Source organism: Guillardia theta (genome assembly GCF_000315625.1).
Source record: "Guillardia theta CCMP2712 unplaced genomic scaffold GUITHscaffold_7, whole genome shotgun sequence".
NCBI lineage: Eukaryota > Cryptophyceae > Pyrenomonadales > Geminigeraceae > Guillardia > Guillardia theta.
Window position 1 is genome coordinate 1,060,876 of NW_005434667.1, and position 24,662 is coordinate 1,085,537.

Below are 24,662 nucleotides of genomic sequence, written 5' to 3' on the forward strand. Positions count from 1 at the left end.
AGGATGGCAGGGCAGCCCACGATGGAGCAGATGAAGGAGGTGAACAAGAACATGCTCCCTGCTCCCTGCTCCCTGCTCCATGCTCCATGCTCCATGCTCCATGCTCCTTGCTCCTTGCTCCTTGCTCCTTGCTCCTTGCTCCTGCTCCTGCTCCTGCTCCCGTTCCTGCACCCCGTGATCTTTTTTTCCTGCACCCCTGTATTTGCTCCAGCTCCTTGCTCCAGCTTCTTGCTCCGGATTCCAAACTTTGCTTGTTCTCCTTGCAATCATGATCATCATGATCAACCTGGTCGCGATTTACACATGTCGTTTGTACTACACTGTTCTCGTTGCATATCATCGCACCTTGCCCTGTATTCACTGTTCTCCTTGCCACACGCTCTTTTTGCCACCCTAATCATTCACGAATGAATCACGCTCTGTGCGTTTTAGCTTACTAGAGTGTAGGCGTTTTCTTGCTTCACAGACCCTCACGTACCTCCTGGGCAAGGGACGATTACCACCAAGTAATATTTATTCCCACTCTTCCCAGCGCAATCATCCAGCGACTGATGGTTTTAATACTTGCTCTTGTTAGAGATCTGAGGACTCTTGTTCGGGCCCTTGGAAAGAATCCAACTCAGGTCTGTGCACCAGGATCGAACGCGTGACAAGACAGACGTGATGTGATGCGCAGGAGGAGCTGAACAAGTTGTGCAACGAGGTCGATCCCAATGGGGAGGGGAACGTCACTTTCAACACTTTCGTGAATGTCAGCGTTGCAACGCACTAGGACAAGCTTGACTCTGATGATGACTCCAGGTGATGTCGCTGCCCATGAGGGCCTTGGAAACCGAGCAAGAGCTCCTTGCAGCGTATGAAGTCCTATCTGTTTGAATTATGCGCATGGTGATCGAGACTGCAGCTTCCAAGCCTTTGACAAGGACGGCAATGGTTTCTTGAAGGACCAAGAGTTCGCCCTTGTCATGCGCACATTCGGAGAGTGTTTGGTGAGTTTCCTTTCCCTTCCTCTGATGTCATACCTGACGGGACACACGGAAGACTGATGAGGAAGTCGACATCCTGCTACAAGAGTCGCGACCATACAGGGATGAAGAGGGGTTGATCAACTACAGGGCGTATGCGCATCTCCTGTTGACCGGTCCCCCCGCACGCAGATAAAGCCTCTTCCTTTAATATCTTCATCGGATTCAATATACCATTAAATGCCACTCAGACTCAAACTTCACACTCAGTCGGATGTTGGTGATGGTCAAGAGCCTGACTCGTTACTTGAGAGCCTGACAAGTTACTTCAAGCCACCTACAAGCCTCCGTTTGCCCGGCGACACGGACTAGTATGGTAAGAGATGCCCCATTAACTTTGTTGTTTTTGGATGAGGCGGACTCGATGTCTGATACCTAGGGCATATTTGCAGGAGGTTTATCGATGCCGTGGCAGCCACTGGCCCATCTTGTTCGAGGAGGAGGAGGAGGAGGAGGAGGAGGAGGAGGAGGAATGCCTCGAGTAGGACGAGGACTGTGTGTCACAGGAGGAAGAGCGCTGGCAGCATGCAAGACTCTTGGAGAGAACAGGGTGCGATCACCAACTGCTCTCGATCCTTACACCATGTGGCGGGTGGGGAGGACGAAGAGCAGCTGGTGCAGCCAACGCGTTCGATGGCAGAGTAGCGACTCGATGGATGGACTGACACCGGACGAGAGGAGACTCCGTGAGAGATTGCTCGCTGAAGCAACTCTGAAGGAGACAACCCAGGTAAACCTGCTCGCCTTGCTACATAGCCCTCCTGACTGCTATTTTGGAAGGGCTACCAGTCCATATTGGAGGAGAGTAGGAGGAAGATCGAGACTCTCAAGAATGCCGCTCATGCTGAGAGCGTTCTTAAGGAGCACGGCAAGGACGGTGTCGGGACAACCCTGGGAGAATCGGGAGCGGTGCCGAAGGCTTCCAAGGCAACACCGCTCACCAATCTGCTGAAGCAGCGGCTGGCGATCAGCCCGATGACGGTAGCGGAGTACATGACGATCGCTCTGAACCATCCCGAGCACGGGTACTACCAGACAAGAGAGGTCTTCGGCACCCAAGGAGACTTCACGACCGCTCCAGAAATCAGTCAGATGTTCGGGGAGATCATGGGGATCTGGGTTCTTTACACCTGGCAGCTCCTGGGATGCCCAGCCAAAGTCCAGCTGATCGAGCTGGGGCCAGGAAGAGGCACCATGATGCTGGATATCATGCGGACATGCGGCATGCATCGTCCCTTCCTCGAGGGGTTGACGGTTCACCTAGTCGAGGCCTCTGCCAAGTTGAAGAAGTTGCAATCTGAGAAGCTCGTGGGAGGTATACTAGGCTTTGATCCTTCTTATCTCCATCTCGTCCCCTCCTCCCTGTCCTCGTCTCCTTCTCTTTCGCCCCTGTTTGTTAGCTCCTCTTCCTCGCATTCGTTTGCTGAGCTTTCCGTTCCTGACTAGTTGGGATGTTTCAGAAACTGCCCAGAATGACGCAGGAAATCGTGTACAGGGAGGTGTTACAATTCCATTCTCCTGGCACGATGACTTCTCCAAGGCGAGCATGCGCAGCTTCGCTCACCCCCTCCACATGGTTCACAGTACTGCAGGTTCCGGTCATCCCTGGTGCCTGCTCCATCATCCTCGCGCAGGTCACATCGTATCCAGACGCTTCTCAGCGCCAGCTCATTCTGTTGTTCAGGAGTTCTTTGATTGCCTTCCTGTCCACCAATTCGTCCATACCGAGAGAGGGTTGTCTTGTTTCCTGCAATCCCGTGAAAGAAGGAAACGCGCTGACAGATGAAGCAGGTGGTGCGAGAAGATGGTTGATATCGCTCCTTCCGACAGTCCCGATCACCTTCGTTTCGTCCTCTCCAACGGCCCCACTGCTGCCTCCAAGATGTGCCTCTTGGACAGCATCATCCCCAACCTGGCGAGCAAGGTAGGGGAGCTGTTGGTTGCCTGAGACGTGATCGGTGAAGAGCAGAAGCTCAACGAGGGGGTAGAATTGAGCCCCCAGTCTTGGTACATAGCCCGACAGATTGCCACGAGGGTGATACTCGAAATTTGTCCTGCCTCTGCCTCTCCCCCACCCTCGTTTCCTCTTCTCCTTTTCTCCTATAACCATTTCCTACCTTTCTCGCCTCCACCTTGACGTTTAAATGTACTCATGCTTGTGTCGTCGTGCAGGTGCGACAGTCTGAAGGAGCCGCCCTCATCGTCGACTACGGCAACAACGAGTGCGCAGCAGACACGCTGCAGGTCTCTCCCATCTTGCTGCTCCTGCTTCTCATGCCCGCTCAGGCTGTGAAGAATCACAAGTTTGTGCCCGTGCTCGAGGAGCCAGGTAGGGCTGCGGGAGGAGGAGAAGCGGGAAGGTCGACGGAGCAAGAGAAAGTTGACAGCATGACTCGCAGGAGAATGCGACCTCACCAGCCACGTCGATTTCTCTGCCATCAAGAGATCAGCGCTGCAGGACCTTCTGAGCAAGGAGGATGTGGCAAAAGTTTCCCGTAAGCCTCTCCCTTCCTCCTGCTCCTCCTCATTTGATCGGCAGAGAGTGCAGTCGACAAGGTCTCCGACGCTGTCAAAGCGTATCAGGAGAAGTTGTCGGTACTTGAGAGCGAGGCCAAAAGTAAGGTGAGATCAAGGAGGATAAAATTCACTGAACACAGGGGGGAGGTGGGGTGGGGGGTTTGAAGGATGGTGGTTGGGGGAGGGGGAGCGAGAAGGTTCAGAGACAGAGAGAGAGGAGCATGGGAAAAAGGAGTTAGGGTTTAGGGTTTAGGATTTGAAGGAAGTGAATTGTTGGAGGTAGAGAGGAAGGAAGAGGAAGTCAAGGAGTGGGGGTCGGGATGAGAAATAGTAGTAGAAGGGGTTAGGAGGAGGAGGGGAGGAGGAGGAGGAGGAGGAGGAGGAGGAGGAGTAAACTAGATAATGTCGCAGTCTCTCTCGCAAGAGCGCATCAAGGAAGCATTCGAACAGCTCCGTGAGCAAGTGTCTGTGAGCTGAGCCTCGCTGCAAGGGTGCTGCGTTTACAGTATGTGACAGGAAGGTGATGTGAGCTCGAAGTCGGCAGCAGCTGGAACAGGAGCTGGCACTGCACGAGGAGAGCCAGGAGACGTCCTCGTCCACGGCCCGGTCACTCAGTGCGCCTTCCTTCATGCCATGGGCATCCGCGAGCGCGCGCAAGCGCTGTACAGTGCATCCCAAGAAGAGTAAGCGTCAGCCCAGCTGGGCTCTGAGCTGTGAGTGACGTGGCAGCAGGGAGCAGCAGCAGAAGATCATCAAGCAGTATGAGCGTTTGACCGCTCCCGAGGAGATGGGCGAGCTGTTCAAGGTGAGGTTCAGGTGTCAAATGTGGCCCGCTGATAGAGGAGCAGGTCATGGCGATCACATGTTCGAAGTTGAAGCAAGGTAATGAGAGGAGAGGAGAGGAGAGGAGAAGGAGGGATGGTGCAGGAGCGAGGAGGAGAGAGCAACTGAACGGTGAATGCAGTTGCTGGGATCGAGGAGCCGCAAACTTGAGAAGGCCAACCAGGTTTCCATAAATCAATAAACTGCTTCCTACATGCCCGGCAGCTTCACCATCCCTCGCCTCGCTCCTCCTGGGCCCTGAGCCGAAGCTTCAATCCCCTTCCTCCTCCTCCTCCTCCTCTCGCCAGAGTTCACATACCTTAGGACGGAGCAGGATTGGAACAGAACTGCTCTCAGCAGCTGTGCGGGCGTGGGTAAGCAGCGAGCACCAACTTGAAACAGACGCACCTTCGGAGGAAGGCACAAGTTCTGACTCCGTTAAATCGCTCGCTTCTCTTACCTCCAGCTATTTGCACATTGCATCAAAAAGTCTTTCCAAACTCTCCTCCTCCTCCACAACCACCACCACCATCGACTAACCTTGACGTCAAGAGAAATTCCCTGCACCTCGGCCTCATCACAGACGGCAGCCTGCAAAATTTGTTTTTCACCAATTTTGATTAAGACAGGAAGGTGACATGGAGGAGGAGGCAGAGGTCAAGGGCATGTAGGAGGAGAACCGAGGAGAGGAGAGGGAGAGGAGGGAAAGGAAGAGAGAGAGAAGGTACGGAGGGCGAAAGGAACCTTTGCTGTTGAGTAGAGCATCTTCTCTCGGACCTGCATCACTTCAGCTTTGCGTCATGTGCAGCGGCACGTGACCTTTGCTCCCTCCGGGCAGTAGAGGATGAAGACGGTCACAGTCTGCTCTGATCCTCCTGCGAGAGCTCAACGATGAACGAGCAGGTCAGGGTTCCTCATACCCGCTGCATGCGAGAAGAGGAGGAACTTCGGCTCGGAGGTCGAGAACAACTTTTCCTTGATGCTCGAGAAATCTCCCTGTAGTAACGTCATGCTACTCCAAGTCACCAAGGGCCTGTTACCTCCTGCATCACGTGTTCGAGCTCGATGGTTTCCTTGCTCTGCTCTACCTGGAGGAACACAGCTTTGTTCTCGCTCGACTTGAATGCGACTAGCGCTGCCTTGGCATCCTCTGACATTGGGAACTTGACCGCATGAACGTATGACTTTGACACGCCTGTATGAATATGCGTGTTGCTCTCCTGCAGTGAGGTCGAAAATGAGGGATAGAAGACTAGAACACGCGCTTGCCTTTGCTCGCATCCTCTCGGATGGCGACATTAAAGAAAGTCTCTCAGTCTCGGACACGACCGTCGACTTCTGATAACTCGCGTACGACATCTCATCGAGGTCCGTAGCATGCATCTCCGCAACAAACGAGGAGGAGCCCAGGTCGCGCTTCAAGGAGTCGCGAGAGCTGGCATACAACATCTTCATACGCACTTTGGAGTTCTCTGGGACATATAGCGCAAGCAGCCATCCAGGTTTAGGGCCCTCATCGATGCGGAAGAGGATGTAACTAGGTGCGTCTTCATCGAGAATTTTGGTCATCGCCTCGAAGTCTGTGTAGAGGCTGTCAGCGAGGGATATCAAGCATCTGCTCCACGCACCTGATTTCTCATCCCCGCTCACGTTTCCCCTCTCAGTGATGACTATCTGCTTGTCCTCGATCTGAGCCTTGAGGAATCTGATCTCCTTACCTTCCTTGGCTTTCGAGAACTCTTCAACCAGCTCGGGCGATGCTGTGATCCCGCTTGCGTGCGACATGTTGGTTCTGTCAAGACCAGAGAATCAGCACTGCTATGCAAACCAATCACAATTCGTTTATCTATGTTCAAAACGCCAACCAATCCCGCTCTTCCACCCTTCTCGCGTTGTCTCGCCACACCTGACTCTCTATCCACCATAACTGTCCCTCATCCCTTTGATCCTCATCTTCTCGTTGTCCTTGGTGGGTTTTGACCAGCATCGTTCTGCTGCTGGCTATTCTCTTTCTCCTCGTCCTCGTCCTCGTCCTCGTCCTCGTCCTCCTCGTCCTCCTTCCTTCGCAGCCTGCACCGCCCAGCACAGCATAGCTCTACCCCTTCTTACAACCCTCTGAACACCTACCCCTCCCATAAAATCAAGAAGGCAGCAATTACGAATTAAGAACCATGAGACTTTTCGGAAGACAGCGATCGGAAGCGCCGCCCGGCCCGGCCGGCAGTGTGCTCGGACTCCGAGTCCGAGCCGGCCCCCGGCAGCCGGGCGGCCGGATCCCGGGCTACCGTACCGCCACTCGGATATCATAATGACTCAGTTTTACTCAAAGTCACAAGTAAGTTAAAAAATGCAGACTGTCATACTGACGGCGGTAGGCCGGGTACGGTCCGAGACGACGTGACGGTCCGACGGCACCGTCACTGCGGTGACCGGCGGCTGGCTTTCAGTGGCGGCGGCCGGGGCCCGGCACTCCGAGGCCGCTCCGAACTCGTACACTGTTACTTAACTTGAGTAAAACCATGTATCAATGACTGAGTGTCCTCGTACTGATTGTTAACTTAACATTGAGTAAAACCAGTTGTAGTATCAATGACTGAAAGGACGAGACCGTCTGACATGTCTTGAAAGTTCCGGACAGCACAAATGTTGACTATAGAACCATATAGAACAGGAATATTGACTAGGGAACCGATTAGAGGGGCAGGTGTCCAAAGTGAAGCGTCTCGTCAATGGCGAGCCTCGCAGCAAAGTGGATTGGCGTGAAGGATGGCGAGGAGGAAGCAGCAGAGGCAGAGAAGGGACTATCCTCCCTCCTCCTCCTTGGCTCCACTCGCTCCGTTCGACCTTACTTGTCCTTCTTGAAGCTCAAGGTACTCTCACGATCTTTGTTTGCTTGCCACAAACTCAGTTCAAACCCAGTGCGAGGTGAGATTCGAGCGACTTGCCAAGATTGCTCGGCTCTTGTTTCAGATCCTCTATCGCAATGACGGAGACCTCTATCACGAAGCAAACGTAGCCATGGCTCTTTCAGAGGTCTCATGATTTAGCGTCAGTTCGCCGCTAACAAAATAGCTAGGTTCTCAAGTACCTCAACAAACATCCTGGCTGTCCACCTCCTGGCTCGCCTGATCGACCAGTCTTTGATTGGCGGCAGTTATACAACAAGTTTACAGCGGCTTCTTTCAAGGGATCCGATTGGATTGGGTACGCGCGGCATGGAGGACATCACCTGGAAGGTATTCGTGGACACCTGTCCTCTTGTCCTTGACAGGTTTTAGGTTCGGAGGCAAGCAATCAAAGAATGAAATCCCTCTGCAAGCTAGTGAGGAGGGCGAGAAACTTCTTCTCGCAAACAGGTTCGACTGAGCTCTCTGCAGAATGCGAGTTCTGACACTATCTCAGCTTCCCGGGAGATCCTAATCGAGATTCGCCCATACCTCCTTCTCCATGACATCAACTTCTACATGGCCAGCAGCATTCTTTGTATCTTTTTTCCTGATGATGGCCTAGAAAGCGCAGGAGGCTCAGGTATTCAAAATCCTTCTTATCCTCTTCAGTGATTACGTGGATTGCAGTGGCAGTTTTGCAAGAGTTCAGGGAGATTTGGAAGCTTGTTCCAAATTGCACGGAATGGCATTTGATTTGGATCACACTTTTCAATCGAATTTTCCGCCACAACGCGGACCAGGTTGTTTTATCTCTTGGTTCAGATTACACTAACTTGTGCTAATTTGTTCTCACTTTAGATGACTGAAGAGCTGAATCCTCTGATTGAGGACTTGTCTTACACATTCCTCCAATTGCTGAATGTTCCAACTGCCAAAGACAATGCCCAAAATCCTGATCAGCTCACATGGCCAAGCAACTGTTCATTCATTGTTGAAGGGAAGAAGGACGTAAGAAAACCATCCTACAGCATAGAATTTTCTTAAATTTCATGGCCACTGACATTTTGCTCGTTAGATGAAAGCAGAGACAGTGAAGAAATTGACTCGCTGTTTTGTCTTTACAATTTCGCCCAATACGATAACAAAAACTGTTTTCGAAAGGACTCTGCAATACTTGGCCCCGTTTTTTCATCCACTCCAGGTTTGTGACTCTGAATACCTCAAGGTCAATTGAATCCCTTCTTCTTGTACAGGAAGGAGGCTATACAAAATGCCTTGATATGTTCATCAAGATGTATACTCTATTTTCAATCAATCATTGGTAACGTTTTTTTTGTGACAGGATTGCTTTGAATTACTCAAAGAGACTCGGGATGGAATCGGGGAAGCACAAGGCCAAAAAGCCGTGGAAATCCACCTACATGCTGAGTGAGGAGGATAACAAATGGTTTGAGGGGCTCATCCTCCCTCTCGCCCTCAAATCGTTTTATTCGAAAGACATTTCTATGTCATTTGCAGCCTCGCAAGCGATCAAGGTATTTGCTTGTCTATCAAGATCAAATTTTGATCACCTAAGTCAGGAACTTGGTTCGATTTCAAGAGACTGTCTTCCAGGAATCATGCAAAACATTTTGATGTCCATAGAGAACGTGATGAGGCCGCACGAAGTACAGAATTCTCTAAGCCTTACATCGGTTCTTTTGAAGCCAATTCTTGAATTGGATGAAGGTTTCGATTTTCTCGGGCAAGTGATGCAGATTGCGGTCAATGGAATCGATGCAAATGATCCTACAAAAACTTTGTATGCATTGAGATTCTTCACTGCGCTGTTCATGGAGGTCCCTTTATTAGATCCAAAAGACATCTCGCACATATCTGAGAAGCCGGAATTCTTGTATGTGCTGAACGATTTATGCACTGCAATTTTACAAAGATTTGAAGAGCTGTTTCGAAATGTTCCGGACTTGAAGAAAGGAAATCCTTTCAGAAGCCACATGAAGGATGTCTTGAGAAGATTCTTTGTTTCTTTCTTTCACCAAATGTCAGATGCATTGTATTCCCATTGCTTGAGCCTCATTACCAGGCAGTTTTCATCCAGCATCTTCCCGACAGCAAAACAGATTGTTGGTCACTTACTATCATCCTTGGTACATGCAAATGCGACAAAATCGGTAAATCACCTCATCCCAGCAATCTTGAAGAAGGTAATTACATCAGATGGGGAACAGATTCAGTCTCCTGCTTCTGAGGCGGCGTACTTCATGCATTTGTTAGGACACATTGTGTCTAATGCTGGATCTGCAGTCCTGATCCATGTGGACCAAATTACAGCTGTCTTAGATGTGGCTCTCTTCCATGAAAAATCAGAAATTCAAAGAGAAGCCCGAAAATTGCTTCGAAAATTGTTGAGAGGTTTGCTTGGAGTGCTTCCAAGAGATTTTTCAGTTTTACCGCCATCAAAACGATCGAATATGCAGAAGCTGACTGCCCAAGACATCAGGAAACCGACACCCTCTTTCCAGGACATGGAGATTGACTTCTTGACACCAAATAGCGACTGTCAGAAGAAGTCTCGGGAGATTCTTGAAAAGTATTTTTTGCTGTCAGAAACGGCTTTCAAGTCAAATGATGCTGCATCAATTCGAGCAGCATTTGGTTGTATCGATGCTATGATTCGAGGTGGAGCACAAATTTTTCCTATGCCTCGGGCAAAACCAGAATTCCAGGCTCAAGAAAGTAGTCTTCAAGAAGGTGTAGAGTGCGATGACGAAGATGACACAGATTACAATCTTGCATCGCGCTGGGGATCCTTTGTTTTGGATGATCCTGAGTGGGGCAGAGGCTTTCGAGAGAAACTGGGATTGTTGCTGATTGAAAGCTGCAAAGTACATGCCAATGTTTCGAATCCTGATGTTCCAACTATAAAGGCTCTCTTGAAGATGGTAAAACTATCACACACCCTTGCACATTTTTTTGAGGATTTTGCCTGCAGGTATCATCTTACTTGGCATCGAACGGGGTTTGGACTAAGTATGAAACTTTGAAGAGTTCGGCGAGTTATCACAAAGCTGTCAATCGGTTTGTACCCACATATGCAGTCACTGGATTGTGACATTTATGCCAGATCTTGGTTCCAAGGCAAAGAATCGGCATACTCGAGGCCTCTTCTCGTATGGCGATCATATGCTTTGATGGGAAAGCGATTGGACATGGGAGTCTTTGAAGCCAATGGAGTTGTCTCGGATCTTTTGAAGCATTTGTCATCGATGTGTGTTCATGACTTTTCAATGGTGAGAAAAAAGGCTCAGAAAGTCTTGCCAAAAGTGATTCGCCGCTTTCCATACCTGCATGTGCAATGTCTGACACAGGTTCTTTCAACCCTGAGCGATGCAAACTCGTCCAAGGGTGCCCTGAAGGGAGTCATCTTCACAGTTCAGACTAATCAAGCTATGAAGAAGATTGTAAGGAACTGGAGCTTGAGCAAATTTCTCTTGAATGGGTTATTGGGGTCACATCAATATGATGAAATCAAAATTCAAGTGCGACTCTCTCAATTGTGGAGTACCTATGTCAAGCATTGGTTCGCCTTGCCTTTTGGAGGCCTCAAACACTCTGATAGCCTGATGACCGATGTTGACGTCACAAGCGCTTTCTCACAAGAAATGGTAAAGAAATTGTTTGAGTCTGGGAGAAATTCCTCCACTTACCGTGCCAAGAAGAGCCAGGAAACTTATGAAGGCCTAGTACAACTCATGAAATTTCAACTTGATGGATCATCAGGTACGAGCTCAAGCTCGGTTCACTGGAGATACGTGGTACTCGCAACTTCCAGTTTGATTCTGCTTTCAATGCGACAAGACTGCACGCCAGACCTCAAAGTTGTTGAATATGTTATTCATGGCCTCAACAGTGATATTTTACCACTTCGTCAACTCTGTCGTGCTGTTTTATTCAACTTCAGCTTGATTTATTCAGTGAATCGTGCGAAAGATTGTATGGAAACAGAAGGGAGCACTGCTGATACAGGCATTGAAGGCGCAGATAATCAACTGAACCCTCAGAACTTTGAGATGCCAATAGACCAAGAATTCGAGGGACCCTTCTCTGATGAGCCATGGCAAGCGTCGGAGACAAAGAAGCAAGAGCTTTGGTCCAATTCTGCAGTGATGGATCTGATTGATAGCTTGCTTTCACAGTCCGATTGGTTCAAGAGCGTGGTTGAGAAGATCAGCAATGATCACAGACTTAGCGGGGATGAAAGGGCTCAAACTCAATCCAGCAATGCGCCTTCCATGCCTGCAGCTTCAGTTGCAGTACGCAGCTTGGTGGCTTCCCGATGGTTCTGGCCAAGAACAAGCGCTGCACCTCTATCGAAAGATTTCAACCTAGATAACATGTTTGCCATTGAGTATCTCATGCTCACAGCTGGACCAGATGCATCCTTGAATGCCCTTCCAGCTATCGAGGAGCTGGCGGGAAAAGTTGATGACCGCGAGAATCAATGTGCCGCTGCTGAAATCTTGGCTGGTGTCATACGAGCAAGCAATCACTGGCAGAATGTGCAAGGCACACAAATCCGTCAAAAACTTGGCTCCATCTTGAAGGAAACTCTGAGCCGAGCTGCCCCCGACACCGTTGGGGATTGGTGCGAAATGATTCGCTTTTCGACATCCAATCGTGATCCAAGGAGGTTCAACTGGCTCAGCAGAATTGTAGGGTCACTGTGCGCTGCCAACAATGATTCCGCCTTGTATCTGGTGAGACAAGACAGATGGTGATCATTCCAGCTGCCTGATTCTTTCTTGATTCCAGGTGAAGGGCCTCAAGCTTCAGCAGTGTCTCCTCATGGAGTTTGGGTGGAAAGGACTTCCTGTTGCTCGGATCTTGAATGAGACGAGCCGTCGTCTGATCGGAAACAGCTCCAAGTTAGTCCGCGAGGAGTGCGGACGATCTCTCCTACAAATCAGCCGCGGCTTTAGCGGCACCGGCGAAGTTCGCATGACTGATCAGACTATCGTGTTGGGCAAAATCATTCCAGACTTTGAGCTGGTGGACTGGATCACTGAGGATATGACCAGACTTTACAACCTCTACTTCAGCAATCGCCCGACAGAGGGTTCACAGCAGCTCATGGAGCTCAAGAATCAGATCGAAGGCGTCATCTACTACTTCATGCACTCGTGCCGATTAGGATACTCCACGTCGGTAAAGAAGTACCTAGTGCAGGCGATCTCCTTGTTCTTGATCATACAGGAAGACTCGGACAGAGAGTTCGCCAAGGTAGAGTTGTCGACTTGGTCGGTTTGTTCTGATGTATATCGACAGGTTGGACAGATTGCCTTGGAGCTGATTGCCAGAACTTTGAGAGACAGGCAAACGGCGGCTGCTGTGCTTGGACGGGTGGAAGAGCTCCTGTCTAGCTCTCAGAGCTGGAGAGTTCGTGCGGGAACCGTTGACTTTATCCGCGAGCTTGGTCACTCGCATGTCTTGGAGGTAGACATCAAGAACAAGGCCTTCGAGCTCCTTCATCGTCTCATCAGCGACCCGGTGGTTGAAGTCAGGATCTCTGCGAGCCAATCTCTTGCGTCGATACTGCGAGCCTTCTCTGAAGAGAAGGTCACCTACCTCCTGTCCCTGGCGCCAAAGCCAAAGCGGAGAGGAGCCAAGATGCAGAAGGAGATGTCTGAGAGTGAGCGTAGCGCAGCTCTTGTGACTCGTCATGCAAAGGTGCGAAGAAGGGGAGGGTGAACGAGGTGCTCAGGGGGAAATTGAATGGTGCGAAGTGGCATTGGGGAAAAATCTGATGCCCTCTTGAGCAGGTGCTCGGCGTCTCTTCTGCCATCATCTCGAGCCCAACTGACTTGCCAGCTTGGATGCCTGACGCTGTTTGTACTCTCTGCCTGCTGCATGATGAGGACCCGATCATCCGCAACTCCATCACTCGAACCCTCGCCGACTTCCGCAAGAGCCACGAAGACATGTGGGAGACTATCAGGATGACGTGGAACGAAGAGCAGTTTCGCCTCGTCACCGAGAATGCAGGGACCTTATCCTACTACTCATGAAGGCGAAGTTCTAGAGATTTTTGTAGGTTTTTTATTTACATAGTACAACAAAAAACAGAGAAACAATAAACAACGACAAATCACTTGGCAGGACAGCGTATGTACACGTGCAAGTGAAAGAGATTGATACTTAAACCGTCCGCCATGTTGTCGTCGTGGTTCCACTCAATCGCTTCAGGCAGGTTATCTGCCAGCCACTTGTTGACGAAATCTTCGATTTCGGGTTCGGTCAACCAGGCTCTGCTCCATAGAGTCCAATGAGTAACACCATTTGGGGTATCATAAGGAAACATGTTGGGTTCAAGAACAATGGGAGCCTTATCGAGGACAGTCTTCATGATCACGTCCTCTCGGGAGCCGAAGTGAGAGTCGAGGTAGTCCATGTGCAGGAACTTGCGCTTCTTCAACGCTTTCGACCTTCGATAGTATTCCAACGTAAGTGTACGAGGGTATCTAGGTACCGTCTTCGTGGAAGAAGCTTCTTGAGGTGGTTCTTCAGGTGATTCTTCCGCCGTTCGCTTTCGCTTGCCTACGATGTTCTTCTGCGTACAGTCCAACTCTTCTGGTGAGGATGTAAAGGAACTCTCGAACCTTTGATCTCTTTGATCCGGAGAATCTTGTATGTCGTGGAGGTAGGCAACGTCGTCATGGAATGGAGATAGCGTGTCTGCAACGCTGTGCTCCTCGTCGCGATCTTCTTGGTTGCAAGAGGTCTGACATGGGCGATCTTTATCAGAGGCTTCCCTGCTTTCTGCGGAACAATCAAACGAATGAGACGCTTTGTCCTCACTGCAATCATATCGATCTGCGTAGCCGAAAGGAAAGAGCTGAAGGACTGATGGTGCAGAGCCGCATCTTCTTGCCTCAGGCCTCACGCGAGTTGGAGATGCCTCTCGGGAAGGACATGGTGAGGCACGAGGGGACGGAGAAGGCGAGTCTGCAATCAAGTAATCCTTCGAACAATCTGCAATCTCACGCGCAAAGCTTCCATTTACTGCGCAAACCTGCCCGTTGACCGTGATAGTGTCCGGGAAGACAGGTGTTGTTCGATAATTGTTTGGTTTGGCCTCGAATCCAAGGTAAAGAACCGCAAGGCCCCTGTGAACAGGCGCACAAAAGTTCTTATGAACGGCAGTCACCGAACCTCCATCAACATTCATCACAGCATTCCACATCTTTACGATTTTGGCTTCACGAAGCTCAAAAGACATGGTCCAACCGTTGACGCCAAACCTATTCCTGCGCGAACCAGTATTGCAGTCCACAACCACAGTAACATCCACGTAATACCCACTAGCCCAACACTCACGTACTGTGTAATCAACAGAGACGATTGAGAGGGGAGTGTTTTGACGAGAATGCATTGATTCTGTTAAAAGAGTTAGTTATTTCAGGCAACAAGTTTCTCAAGAGAATACCTGATGGCTTCACGTCTTTGATCAGATTTTGAATGTTTTCAGAAGCGACAGGCATCATCTGCATGATTCAAGTGCGAACTGATCCTCTTCCAACAAGAAAAGGCAACAGAGAAGTCCACCAGAGAAAGATGTTTTGAGCAGAAAAGAAGGGTCTGACAATGAACGACCTGGCTATCAGCAGAACTGCAGGGACCGATGCCAGGGTCCACCTAACAGATGGTCAAGATTCAAGATCAAGGGGCGGTGATCGATTTCGATTGGAGAAACCCGACTTGTGCAGGAAGATGAACTCCTTTGTTGAAGATCAAGTAAAGCTGTGCAGGTAGGATAAGTCACCCGCTGGTTTCCACGGCTCACCAAGAACAGAAGCTGTGAATGGGAGCAATGTAGAGGGAATAATCCACAGTAAGAAGCTCAAGGCCCTTCAAACTATGCTAACTTGAAGATAGATTTCTACAGTCTTGATGAGACTTGCAGCTGAAGAGGAGAGACGAGACCCCGACAAACTCTGTAAACCTCCCAACTGGTGCAACTGCTACTTTTCAATGCGGTTGCAAAGACAGGAGGAGATCGAAGGACACGGAAAGCAGAAGCGCAATCAGTGATGATAAGCAGGGCTTGGAGAAGGAGGAGATGCGGCAGGAGCGATAGGAGTAGCGTTAGCACCAGCAAGAAGAAACAGGCGCGCAATGGCAGCGGCAGCGGCGAGGAGTGTGCGATGGCCGAGGGGCTATGGCTCTACCTTGGGGGTAGGGGTCCTTCCTGAACGGGTGGGTAGTTGTGTTGTAAGGTCCAGGTGGGTGGTGGATCAGAAATACCCCTGACATATCTTCCGCAACTAAGAGGAATAAGTAGGGGTACTATTCTGTTTAGAAGAATCGAGAAGTCGCGAGCACCATGGTAGGGTGATTTCTTTCAGGGGTGGGGGGTACCTTCTGCGATTAAAACAAGGGTGGCGCTTTTTCATCGAGTTTATTTTCCTCGTACTAACTGACTATCTATAATATAGTTATTCTATGGTATTTGTACGTAAATAGGTAAATAGGTAAGTAAGAATTCGTTTCTTTGTTCTTATTTCATAATATTAAAATTAAAGACTATATAAAATTTGGTACTGAAACTTATATAATGGTAAAGATTTCATCGTTCGAGGTACAAACAGGCGAAATAAATACTTTCGAACAGAGAGTTTTAGACTCGCAGTCCGCCTCGCTGATACAGATACAAAACTCAAAAAGACAGCGAATACAAGTTAAAGATCAAGCGATCCGAGATGCGACCATCGTTGTTTGCTTTTGGCGGAACATCCTAGCTGGTCCCCCTTCAACTTTCCCTCCCCCTCCCCCTCCCCCTCTCCCTCTCCCTCTCCCTCTGGGTCCTGCTCTTCCTCTAATCCCCCTTTCTCCCTCCCAATTTCCCCCTCGCCCCCCCCCCCCCCCGCCTCTCCCTCTCCTTTTCTTCCTACCTACTTGTCTCCTCCCAGACTCACCTCCACCTCAATTTTTCTTATTTGCCTTACACTCTTACATTCTACTGCGCCTCTCAACTGATACTCAAAAAGATTGGTCAGAAGAGCGTGAAGATGCCGGGCTACCATTTAAACCTACAGGGGAAGGTGTGGCATGCTCTTGATCTCCAACACTGTTGTTGCTCTTAGTCTCTTTCCCGCGTGACTTCCAGCTGATCCTCGCGCCTCATGTTCAGGTGGCATTTGTAGCTGGTATAGCTGATGCGAATGGGTATGGATGGGCCATTTCAAGGCAACTATGCAATGCAGGAGCATCAGTCCTAGCTGGAACTTGGCCACCTGCACTGAAAATCTTCAAGAGAGGGTTGGAGAGAGGGTTTGGTGACAAGCAGCTGCTTGCTGACGGGTCAGCAATGAAGTTTCAAGGGATCTATCCTCTTGATGGTCAGCTACTCGTCGGTGTTGACTTTGATTGACCTGCTTCACACAGTCAACTACTCTGAACCAGAGGAGATTCCCGAGCACGTAAAGGGCAGCAGGAGATATGCAGATGTGCAGGACTATGACATTAGGACGTGCTCAGAGCGTGTGAAGAGGGACGTGGGTAAAATCGATATCCTCGTTCATGCTGTTGCGAATGCTCCCGAAGTTCAAAAGCCGCTCATCGACACCTCGCGGGAAGGGAAGGGGCCCTCCCAACTCGAGTAGCTTCTGACGTGTGTTATGCTCAGCTATCTAGCGGCTGTCTCCGCTTCGTCCTATTCGTGGGTCTCGATGGTCAGGCACTTTGGGGGGATCATGCGGCCGGGCGGGTCGTGCCTATCCCTCTCGTTCATCGCCTCAGAGCGCGTCATACCCGGCTATGGAGGCGGCATGTCTTCTGCTAAGGCTCAGCTGGAGAGCGATACCCGCGTACTGGCATACGAGGCTGGTCGGAGGTTCGGCATCCGGGTGAACTCGATCTCTGCTGGCCCCCTGCTTTCACGTGCTGCCAGCGCGATTGAGAATGTAAGAGGAGATGCAACAAGAAGGGAGACCGGGGAAGATGAACTTTGAACAGGGCGGAGGAGAGAGCTTCATACACTCTTACATCAAGTTTCACGAGGAGCACTCCCCGCTTCAGCGGAAGATGGATGCTGATGACGTTGGAAGGGCTGCTCTTGCACTCTGCTCAGATTTGTCTACTGCTGTAAGATATTGTCCTTGATCGATTCTGCTTTGAAATTCCCACAAACTTCAGGTTACTGGCGTTTGTCTGCATGTAGACAACGGAATGCACTGTATGGGGTTTACAGGCAGTGAATCGTCTGCAGCATGCGCGTGGTGGAATCCTGACCTTGCAACAGGAGAAAAAACAAATCGTTCCCCTGCAAATGTACCGTCCGATTGACAATCGAACATGTACATATACGTCGACAAAAACAAAAATTCGATTCGACATTTATTTCACTGGCGATCGCTGCTTCTGCAAGATGTTGTCAACAAAAGCTGATTTGAACTTCTTTGCGGATTCAGGCTCCCCTCCAGTGCTGGAATTCAGCTTGTTCACTTCGACCCGCGATCTTGAGTTGGAGTCGAGGCTGACCCTATGAACCCTGTGGATTTGTACATTATCCTTTGGATGCCATATCTCCCCCGATTCCTTCCCCTCCCTATATGCCTTCACTCCAACCTTTGAGTACGGCTCGACGAAATGACTGTCAATTGTTCTCGCGAGCTGCATCATTTCCCTCATCGAGCTGTCGAGAATACTGTTCTTCTCTCGCCCTATCGTCTTGTTGAAATCTGGGCTGGCACTGCGAAGTGAGCCCTGCGCTTGTCGCACTCCGTCCCAGTAGTCCAGGCCGTGTAGCCCTCCTGCTCCTGTCTTCTGCATCACTCCGCCGTGACTTTCCCGACCCACCTGTTTCGAGATTCGGACAGGGGACAACGATCGGGGGCGGAGGACAGCGTAGTTCGGCTCTCCATCGTGGTTGGTGTGCAAGTCCTCGTCTTCGACCGACGACAGGGGCACTCGGTTCGTCATCTTGTCGAACCTGGGAACGGAGGAAGGACGAGGATAGACGAGGGAGAAGGAGGGGTCATGAGCCCATTCTGATCTTGATGAAGTCTTCAGCTTCTCTGCATGCGAAGAGTTTGACTTGCGCATCTCAAAGGATGGGATGTGTCTTGACATTGGATGCGACTCCTTGAGATTGAAGAGATGTAGGTTGCTGTTTGACTCCTCTCGCAGATCCAATCCCAAAGGGACTGCTTTTTCAATCATGATGTCAACAGATTTCTATTTGCTCAGAAAAACAAGTTTCACCTTTGCCCGAAGACGTCCATTTCCTTGGAAGCATTGTCTTCATGTTGACACTTGCCTTGTTGTTCTGTACCAAGCAGTCTGAGAAACCACCTATGACAATGACGTCTTACATTCGGATGCGTCGCATGGAACCAATTCCTCTGCTCACTCCAGCGGATGGGATCCGCAACTTTCGGGTAGTAGGGAGTCCTGTGGCTCAGCATTGACAATCGCTCACAAACATCAACACAGGTGCTTACGCTGCTGTTCTTTCGGGTGTTACATAGCCTGCAAACTCACTGCGTCAAACACTGGGAGATGAGCAGAGCGAGCTGAAGCAAGGGTCACCCAATCGTTCTAACGCATCGTTGTGGTCTCGTCCACTCCTGGAGAGGTCAGGGGTAGGTGTGTGTCTGGGAAGCATCTCAGGAGGCAACAAGTTGAAACAGGGAGCTAAGTCACCTCTTTGTGATCTCCAGAATCTCAACAGAAGGCGAGTACTCCAGGTCAAACATTTCCTTGCGAGAAAGAGCCAGGTAGCCTGCGATGAGAGCTCGGTCTCCAACAAATCTTCCACTGGTCTTGTTGAAATCTTGCGTCTTTTCCGGTCTCAACCATGAGTTCTGATCAGTGGATTGGATTTCCGAAGGGTCATGACCTGCAAAGAAGTGAGGATACAGCAGTGCAAGCACATCTTTGCAAGAATTCGAACCTCTTCGGAAAGACACTTGAGAGATGCTCTCTTGCAAATCTCTCGAATTCTCCTTCTGTCATACTCATAATCAGTGCCTTACGCTCTCCAGACAAAGGGATCAACCCGTTCTTGGGGGGAGAACATGAGGCGTTCTTCCTCTCCTCTCAGATTGAAAGGGCTGCTTGTCATCTCGTTCTCGACGGACTTTGAGATTGAGCTGTTGGTAAACAGTCACACTATCTCTCTCAAACTCTCTTGTCAAGGTTGCCTGGGAGCATACTCGAAGCTCTTGCTCCTCGTGAAGTGTGTTTCAGACACCTTGAAGTGCCCTTGAGGCGACGATGACCTCACGTTGTGCTGCTTTGCTGCAATGTAGCAGAGTCTGGCTGTCTTCGGTCTCACAAGCTCATAGCTAGCATCGTAATGCCCGATCGGAGGCACAGCAGCATCTGATGGGCACATTGAGGACACAACACAAGAGGCATGAGAGGGTCTTCACATCGTTTGTCCTGCATCTTGTAATAGACTGACTCCTTTCTTTCTGGTGCAAGAAAACTTGAGGAAGGAAGAACGAGCTTCTCCTGTTGCCTCCATCAATTCCGACTGACAACGCATCAAATCTTCACCTTAGGGGGCTTAGCATCCAGCTCCCGGCTTCCTCGTTGAGAGATAAATCGATTCTCGTGGAGTTTGTCTGCCTGCCTCTTCCTCATCTTGGACGCTCGTAAGCTGTTCTTGTCTTCCAAGGACACCAGGTGCTGGAACGGATTACGTGTAGTCGAGGAAGAATCCTGAAGGGACTCGGATCGTGGGGAAGAGAGCATGACTGCATGTCGGCCACGATCTACATGAAAATCTACAATCTGAGTATTGACTTCCGAAAGAGACACGAAGCTGTTTTACAAGTCACATGGAGGAAAGAGAAGTTCAATGGAGAGTCTCGACCTTATCTCCCTGCTCCTTCTTGTCTGCTGTCTGCTGCTTTCCAACGATTCTCTGATGGATCTGAGGCTGGAAGCATTCGACAGTGACTTGCCTATCCTCGAGAAGGACTCAAGGTCGAACTCAGAGCTCATCCTTCCTCCCAGTCCCGCAGTCCCTCTGCGGGTTCCTTACATCAGCCGCCGCCGCAGGCTCACCCGGGCTAGAGCGCCAACACCATCGGGCAACCGTTGGGCAGTCGGGCGGAACGGTTCCGGACCTACTACTAGGCTGGTACTGTATGATTCAGTGCCCGGGCTGCCAGAGCCGCTGAGCGCCGGGCACGGTGGGTCACCGTGGCACAGTGCGGCCAGCGGCCACGACCTCAGCTGCACTGGGGTTGAACAAGACCGGACAGTCTTCAAGGCTTACTAAGATCAACATGATTGAGCATAGTAAACGGGGCCCATAACCGACGGAGTACAAGTCTAACAAACTTTCCTCGTACTCCGACCTCAGAGCGGGGCCTTGCCCGGAGTCGGCCCCGGCGCCGAGGCTCGCCGATTCCGATCGTGGTGGGCCAACTCCCCGCTCGTACCAACAACTTCTTCATAATAGCCTTGAGTCATCAGCTCATCAGTCACAGCCCGGCTAGCAGCGCTCGGTCTATGTATGTTTGTACTATGTTTGGAGATTGACTAAAACTTGTACCCAATGGAATTGCCTCCTTCGAACACGAGAACGAGAGAACTTTACTACTATGTACGCATGCGTGAAGTAAAATAATGCTATTATTAGATATTCAATAACGTTTTATGCAAGGTTCCCGTTTTAAAACATAGTAGATACTAGCTATTTACTAGTAAATGTATAAACCATATGTAAATGTCGTATATAATAAATGTTTTAGGGAAGTCAAACAATATTTCAAAAGCATTACCAAAGTTTGAACATTCAGTGAAATTTTCAAAATCTTTCCTCAAATCTTACAAGGGTGCGTGGCCATGGCGACCAGGCCAGAGAGCAACGAGAGGGATGGGCAGAAGAGGAACATCAGCAGCATATCAGTAATGCATGATTGAAGAACAAGTACTTTCTCTCTGATTCCTTCTGCTCCTTCTCCTCATCTCCGATTGGTCGATTCGAGTGTTGGTGGAGTTTGTTTCCTGTACCAAGGAGTTTCACCAGGGGGAGGTAGCTGGGAGCATGTTGACCCGGCTCATGTTCATGGCTTGTTTGTTTCTATCGCTCTGATATACGTCAACATGAAGCCGGTATCAAGATTTGGAAGGAGAAATTCTTCCACAGATCAAGCCGACTTCGATGAGTTGGCTTTCAGGCAGCACGACTTCAGACAGCATGTCAAAGCATTCAGGATACAGCTCTGGATCGTGGGTCTCCTTTACATACTCGCAGCACGTATTTTATCTCGCGGGGATAAGTGTGGAGGCGAGGAATGGCTTCTGCACTTTCATGCCTTCTTGTTCTTCCTCTCTGGACTCGTCAGTTTGCTCTCGAGCCTTCCATTTCTTTTGAATTTTTTCGAAGCATTGATACGGAGAACACAAAACAAAGATGTCTTGTTAATCATATATTTCTCATTCATGTTTCAACTGGAACTAGGGCGAAGAGCTGTGGCCGACATGCGAAGATCACTCTCTGAGACGTGCCGTTCCCCGTATGTCAACCTGACAATCGATTTTCAAGGGCAGATTCCATGGCGAAGGACTTGTTTTGACAGCAACCCTCACGCCACCATAACACAGCATTGCTCTGAGTTTGGCTGTGAGGACGGAGGGTGTGTGTCAAGGTTGATTTACCCGGACGGTCTGACAATGTACGCTCTGCTCGGCACTTTCCTCCCCATATCAGCGGGGATAGACGGATCTTCTGCGTTCTACTTGTCCATAATCCAGCTGATCAGCCTCCTCTTCACAGGACTGGTAACAGGGGTTGACTTGATGACGCTGATATCAGGCGTCTTGCAGCATGCAATCTCGACGGGGACGAACTCGCTTATCTGCGAATCGAGGATGACGAAGGCACGGGATGAGTTCTTCAGGGAGAGGGCTCTCAAGCTTGCGTCCGAGCATACGAACCAGCTGCTCTCCACGCTGATCCCTCGCTCCCTTCACTCGAGGCTGAAAGATCAGAAGAACTTTGACTTTGTGGGGAACACGATGAAAAGCTGTACGATCATGTTCGTGAGCCTGTCGCCCAGCGCAATCCAAGATGTTCGCACTAACACAAGAGATGTTTTCAAGCTGGTAAAGAAGATCTTTGCGGACTTTGACAACATTGTCGAGGACTTCGGTATGTTCAAGTACCATCACGTGTTCGATCACTATGTGGTTGCATGCCCGAGAACGGCGTACCCCTTCCAAGAGCCATTGGACGAGGAGGAGTACCTGCGGACGAGCTCGAGATCCATGGTCTTTCTGGCACAAGAGCTGATCAGCAAAGCGAGGATGTACAAATCACAGGCAGGGGAGGACCTGTGGGTGAAGGTGGGGATCTCGCTAGGCGAGGTGGCAGGAGCAGTTGTAGGGCAGCAGCGGAGGTTTTACTGTCTCTTTGGAGATGCGATCAACACGGGAGCAAGGATGTGCAGCTACTCGGAGGCTGACAGGATCCACTGTTCGCAGAGCTTCGCGGAGGTGATGGAGCGACTTCATCCGGACATCCCTCTGTTTTGTCGGGGGGTGCAGGAAGTGAAGGGGAAGGGGAAGATCAAGACCTACTACGTGGGCTTCGATGCTGTAGGGGATGCTCCGAGTCCGGAGGAGAGGGTGAGGAGGAGCAGCGATATCAACGAGGTGATGGGAATCGAAGAGAAGGGAGACATACTGAGCAGAGAGAATTCACGGTCTGATGACACCATCTCCCAGCATTTCTCCACCTGCGACTCCCCACCTAGCAGCCACGGCTCCTGGATCAGCCTGTCAGAAGCACAGGAAGAGGTGGGTGGGAGGAAGAAAAGAGTGGAAATCTCGACGCGTTCATGTCGCTTCGTAAATATGGAGGTGGAGACAAAGTACTACTCGGACAGATTCTCCATCAAACTTGAAACATATCGAGAGCGGTGGTGAGCAACTTTGTGAGGATCTTGGTGACTTATCACAACTTGTACAATCTGGATGCAGTGAAGAGGATGGAGAACGTGAAAGACAAGAAGCTTTTCCTCTTTTCTCAACGCTTCTTTCTTGGACTACTGGTGCTTCTCTTCTCTGCCATGCACCTGCAGAGCAGGTGGACGAAACCTGAGTCTGCTTTCTCTTATCTCCGATTCTGGAAGAGATTGTTCTGTGTGTACAATGCCTTGTACTTAATTACCATGCTCGGTTTCTTGCCGATCGTTCATGCGACAGGTTGGATCCTCATCTTCACTCCAGCCTTCACCGTCATCAACCTGATGCAGAGTGGCGTGTCAGTGCGGCAGATGCTGAGCTTCATTCTTTTCTTTTTACCGATTTGCTTCTACTTGATCACTAGCCAGACCCCCAAGATGAACCTCAACTATCTCCTCCTGCTCATCTTCTGCACTAGCTTCAGCTACTCGCACCTCCGGCAGCTCCACTTGGTGGACCGCGAGCGATGGAAGTCACTCAAGAAGTACCAGCATGAGAACAATGCCGTGCTCAAGATCCTGAACAACCTCTTCCCTGAGAATATCGCCAAGGAGATCCTGGAAAACGGAGAGATTGCCAGCGAGTTCCGCAACGCCGCCGTTCTCTACCTGGACCTCTGCCATTACACGCAACTGACTGCGAGCCAGGAGGCGATCAGGGTGGCTGAGCTCATACACTCTGTCTTCTCTCAGTTCGACATGGCGGTGCAGGCCCGCAACGTCTTCAAGATGGACACCATAGGAGACGCCTACATCTGCGCCTGCTGGATCGACGAGTCCAACCAGCGGCAGGTTTGCCAGCGCATGGTGGCGCTTGCTCGGGACATGGTGGAGATTATCGACAATGCTCGCGAGGAATTTTCCGTCAACATCGCGTGCAGGATCGGCATAGCGACTGGCAAGTGTCTTGCAGGCGCTATCGGCAAGTTACAGCCGAGGTATCAGATAATGGGGGAGGCGGTAGAGCTGGCGCATGAGCTGGAGGGAGCGGCAGAGAAGCAGGGGATCAACGTCAGTGAGCAGGTGAAGCAAATTCTGCGGATCCATGGAGGAGAGGATTGCGCACTTTCGAAGCTGCTTCAAGGAAAGGGAAACTCTCTGACAGGTGTACCAAAGGGCCTGCTGTCAAGAGGGAAGGAGTAGCAGCCAAGTTTCGTCTGTTCTCTTGCTCCTGGAGCTCTGACGACGTTACAACATTACCATGTAATCTAGACTCAGAATCTCTCCGTGTCATGATGCACCTCGCAACCCGCATTCATCTTCCTTTTATTTTTTCTGCATTTCTTCCTGTTCGTCATAATACAATCAAACTGATATAAACAATTGTTGTTTCTTGATCGTCAACTTGCTTCCTCCCTTCCCGAGGGAATCGCCAGCAGCATTCAAACTTTTGCTGCTCCTCTCTCTTATGCTCCTGCCTTGTGACTATT

General features: G+C 50.2%; 8 protein-coding genes across 8 annotated transcripts; 5 read left to right on the forward strand and 3 right to left on the reverse strand.

Annotated features, from left to right (window-relative positions):
• Positions 1-551: 551 nt before the first annotated feature.
• On the forward strand, positions 552-4,535 carry GUITHDRAFT_133463 (hypothetical protein; the record flags this gene model as incomplete). Its single annotated transcript, XM_005840010.1, has 22 exons — positions 552-623; positions 677-751; positions 802-854; positions 905-989; positions 1,042-1,141; positions 1,532-1,617; positions 1,666-1,755; positions 1,806-2,340; positions 2,472-2,524; positions 2,618-2,659; positions 2,710-2,759; positions 2,817-2,949; positions 2,995-3,060; positions 3,198-3,269; positions 3,312-3,354; positions 3,425-3,520; positions 3,565-3,647; positions 3,954-4,010; positions 4,059-4,225; positions 4,275-4,347; positions 4,391-4,424; positions 4,507-4,535. 22 exons carry the CDS (start codon positions 552-554, stop codon positions 4,533-4,535), a joined length of 2,094 nt encoding a protein of 697 aa, XP_005840067.1.
• An 851-nt stretch (positions 4,536-5,386) lies between these two features.
• GUITHDRAFT_64841 (hypothetical protein) lies at positions 5,387-6,149 on the reverse strand (the record flags this gene model as incomplete). The annotated part of the gene is made up of 3 exons (XM_005840011.1): positions 5,387-5,579; positions 5,626-5,944; positions 5,993-6,149. 3 exons carry the CDS (start codon positions 6,147-6,149, stop codon positions 5,387-5,389), a joined length of 669 nt encoding a protein of 222 aa, XP_005840068.1.
• A 944-nt stretch (positions 6,150-7,093) lies between these two features.
• On the forward strand, positions 7,094-13,317 carry GUITHDRAFT_101534 (hypothetical protein; the record flags this gene model as incomplete). The annotated part of the gene is made up of 15 exons (XM_005840012.1): positions 7,094-7,234; positions 7,284-7,397; positions 7,441-7,600; positions 7,643-7,720; positions 7,767-7,892; positions 7,940-8,052; positions 8,111-8,260; positions 8,506-8,546; positions 8,595-8,787; positions 8,833-10,194; positions 10,245-10,330; positions 10,377-12,009; positions 12,065-12,532; positions 12,578-12,979; positions 13,072-13,317. The coding sequence occupies 15 exons, from the start codon at positions 7,094-7,096 to the stop codon at positions 13,315-13,317; spliced, it is 5,313 nt and encodes a 1,770-aa protein (XP_005840069.1).
• Positions 13,318-13,339: 22 nt separating this feature from the next.
• GUITHDRAFT_161163 (hypothetical protein) lies at positions 13,340-15,051 on the reverse strand. Its single transcript, XM_005840013.1, has 2 exons — positions 14,736-15,051; positions 13,340-14,686 (listed from the first exon to the last, which is right to left on the reverse strand). The coding sequence occupies exons 1-2, from the start codon at positions 14,797-14,799 to the stop codon at positions 13,398-13,400; spliced, it is 1,353 nt and encodes a 450-aa protein (XP_005840070.1). The 5' UTR covers positions 14,800-15,051; the 3' UTR covers positions 13,340-13,397.
• A 1,242-nt stretch (positions 15,052-16,293) lies between these two features.
• GUITHDRAFT_159245 (hypothetical protein) lies at positions 16,294-18,365 on the forward strand. The gene is made up of 7 exons (XM_005840014.1): positions 16,294-16,350; positions 16,440-16,647; positions 16,694-16,907; positions 16,935-17,211; positions 17,264-17,392; positions 17,444-17,501; positions 17,719-18,365. The coding sequence occupies exons 1-7, from the start codon at positions 16,318-16,320 to the stop codon at positions 17,793-17,795; spliced, it is 996 nt and encodes a 331-aa protein (XP_005840071.1). The 5' UTR covers positions 16,294-16,317; the 3' UTR covers positions 17,796-18,365.
• A 981-nt stretch (positions 18,366-19,346) lies between these two features.
• GUITHDRAFT_150520 (hypothetical protein) lies at positions 19,347-20,353 on the reverse strand (the record flags this gene model as incomplete). The annotated part of the gene is made up of 5 exons (XM_005840015.1): positions 20,130-20,353; positions 19,811-20,078; positions 19,684-19,765; positions 19,453-19,633; positions 19,347-19,401 (listed from the first exon to the last, which is right to left on the reverse strand). Coding segments are annotated over exons 1-5 (694 nt in total), but the record flags the coding sequence as incomplete, so codon positions are not given.
• A 2,247-nt stretch (positions 20,354-22,600) lies between these two features.
• Positions 22,601-22,852, forward strand: GUITHDRAFT_55566 (hypothetical protein; the record flags this gene model as incomplete). Its single annotated transcript, XM_005840016.1, has 1 exon — positions 22,601-22,852. A coding segment is annotated over one exon (252 nt), but the record flags the coding sequence as incomplete, so codon positions are not given.
• Positions 22,853-23,790: 938 nt separating this feature from the next.
• GUITHDRAFT_55815 (hypothetical protein) lies at positions 23,791-24,270 on the forward strand (the record flags this gene model as incomplete). The annotated part of the gene is made up of 1 exon (XM_005840017.1): positions 23,791-24,270. A coding segment is annotated over one exon (480 nt), but the record flags the coding sequence as incomplete, so codon positions are not given.
• Positions 24,271-24,662: the final 392 nt, after the last annotated feature.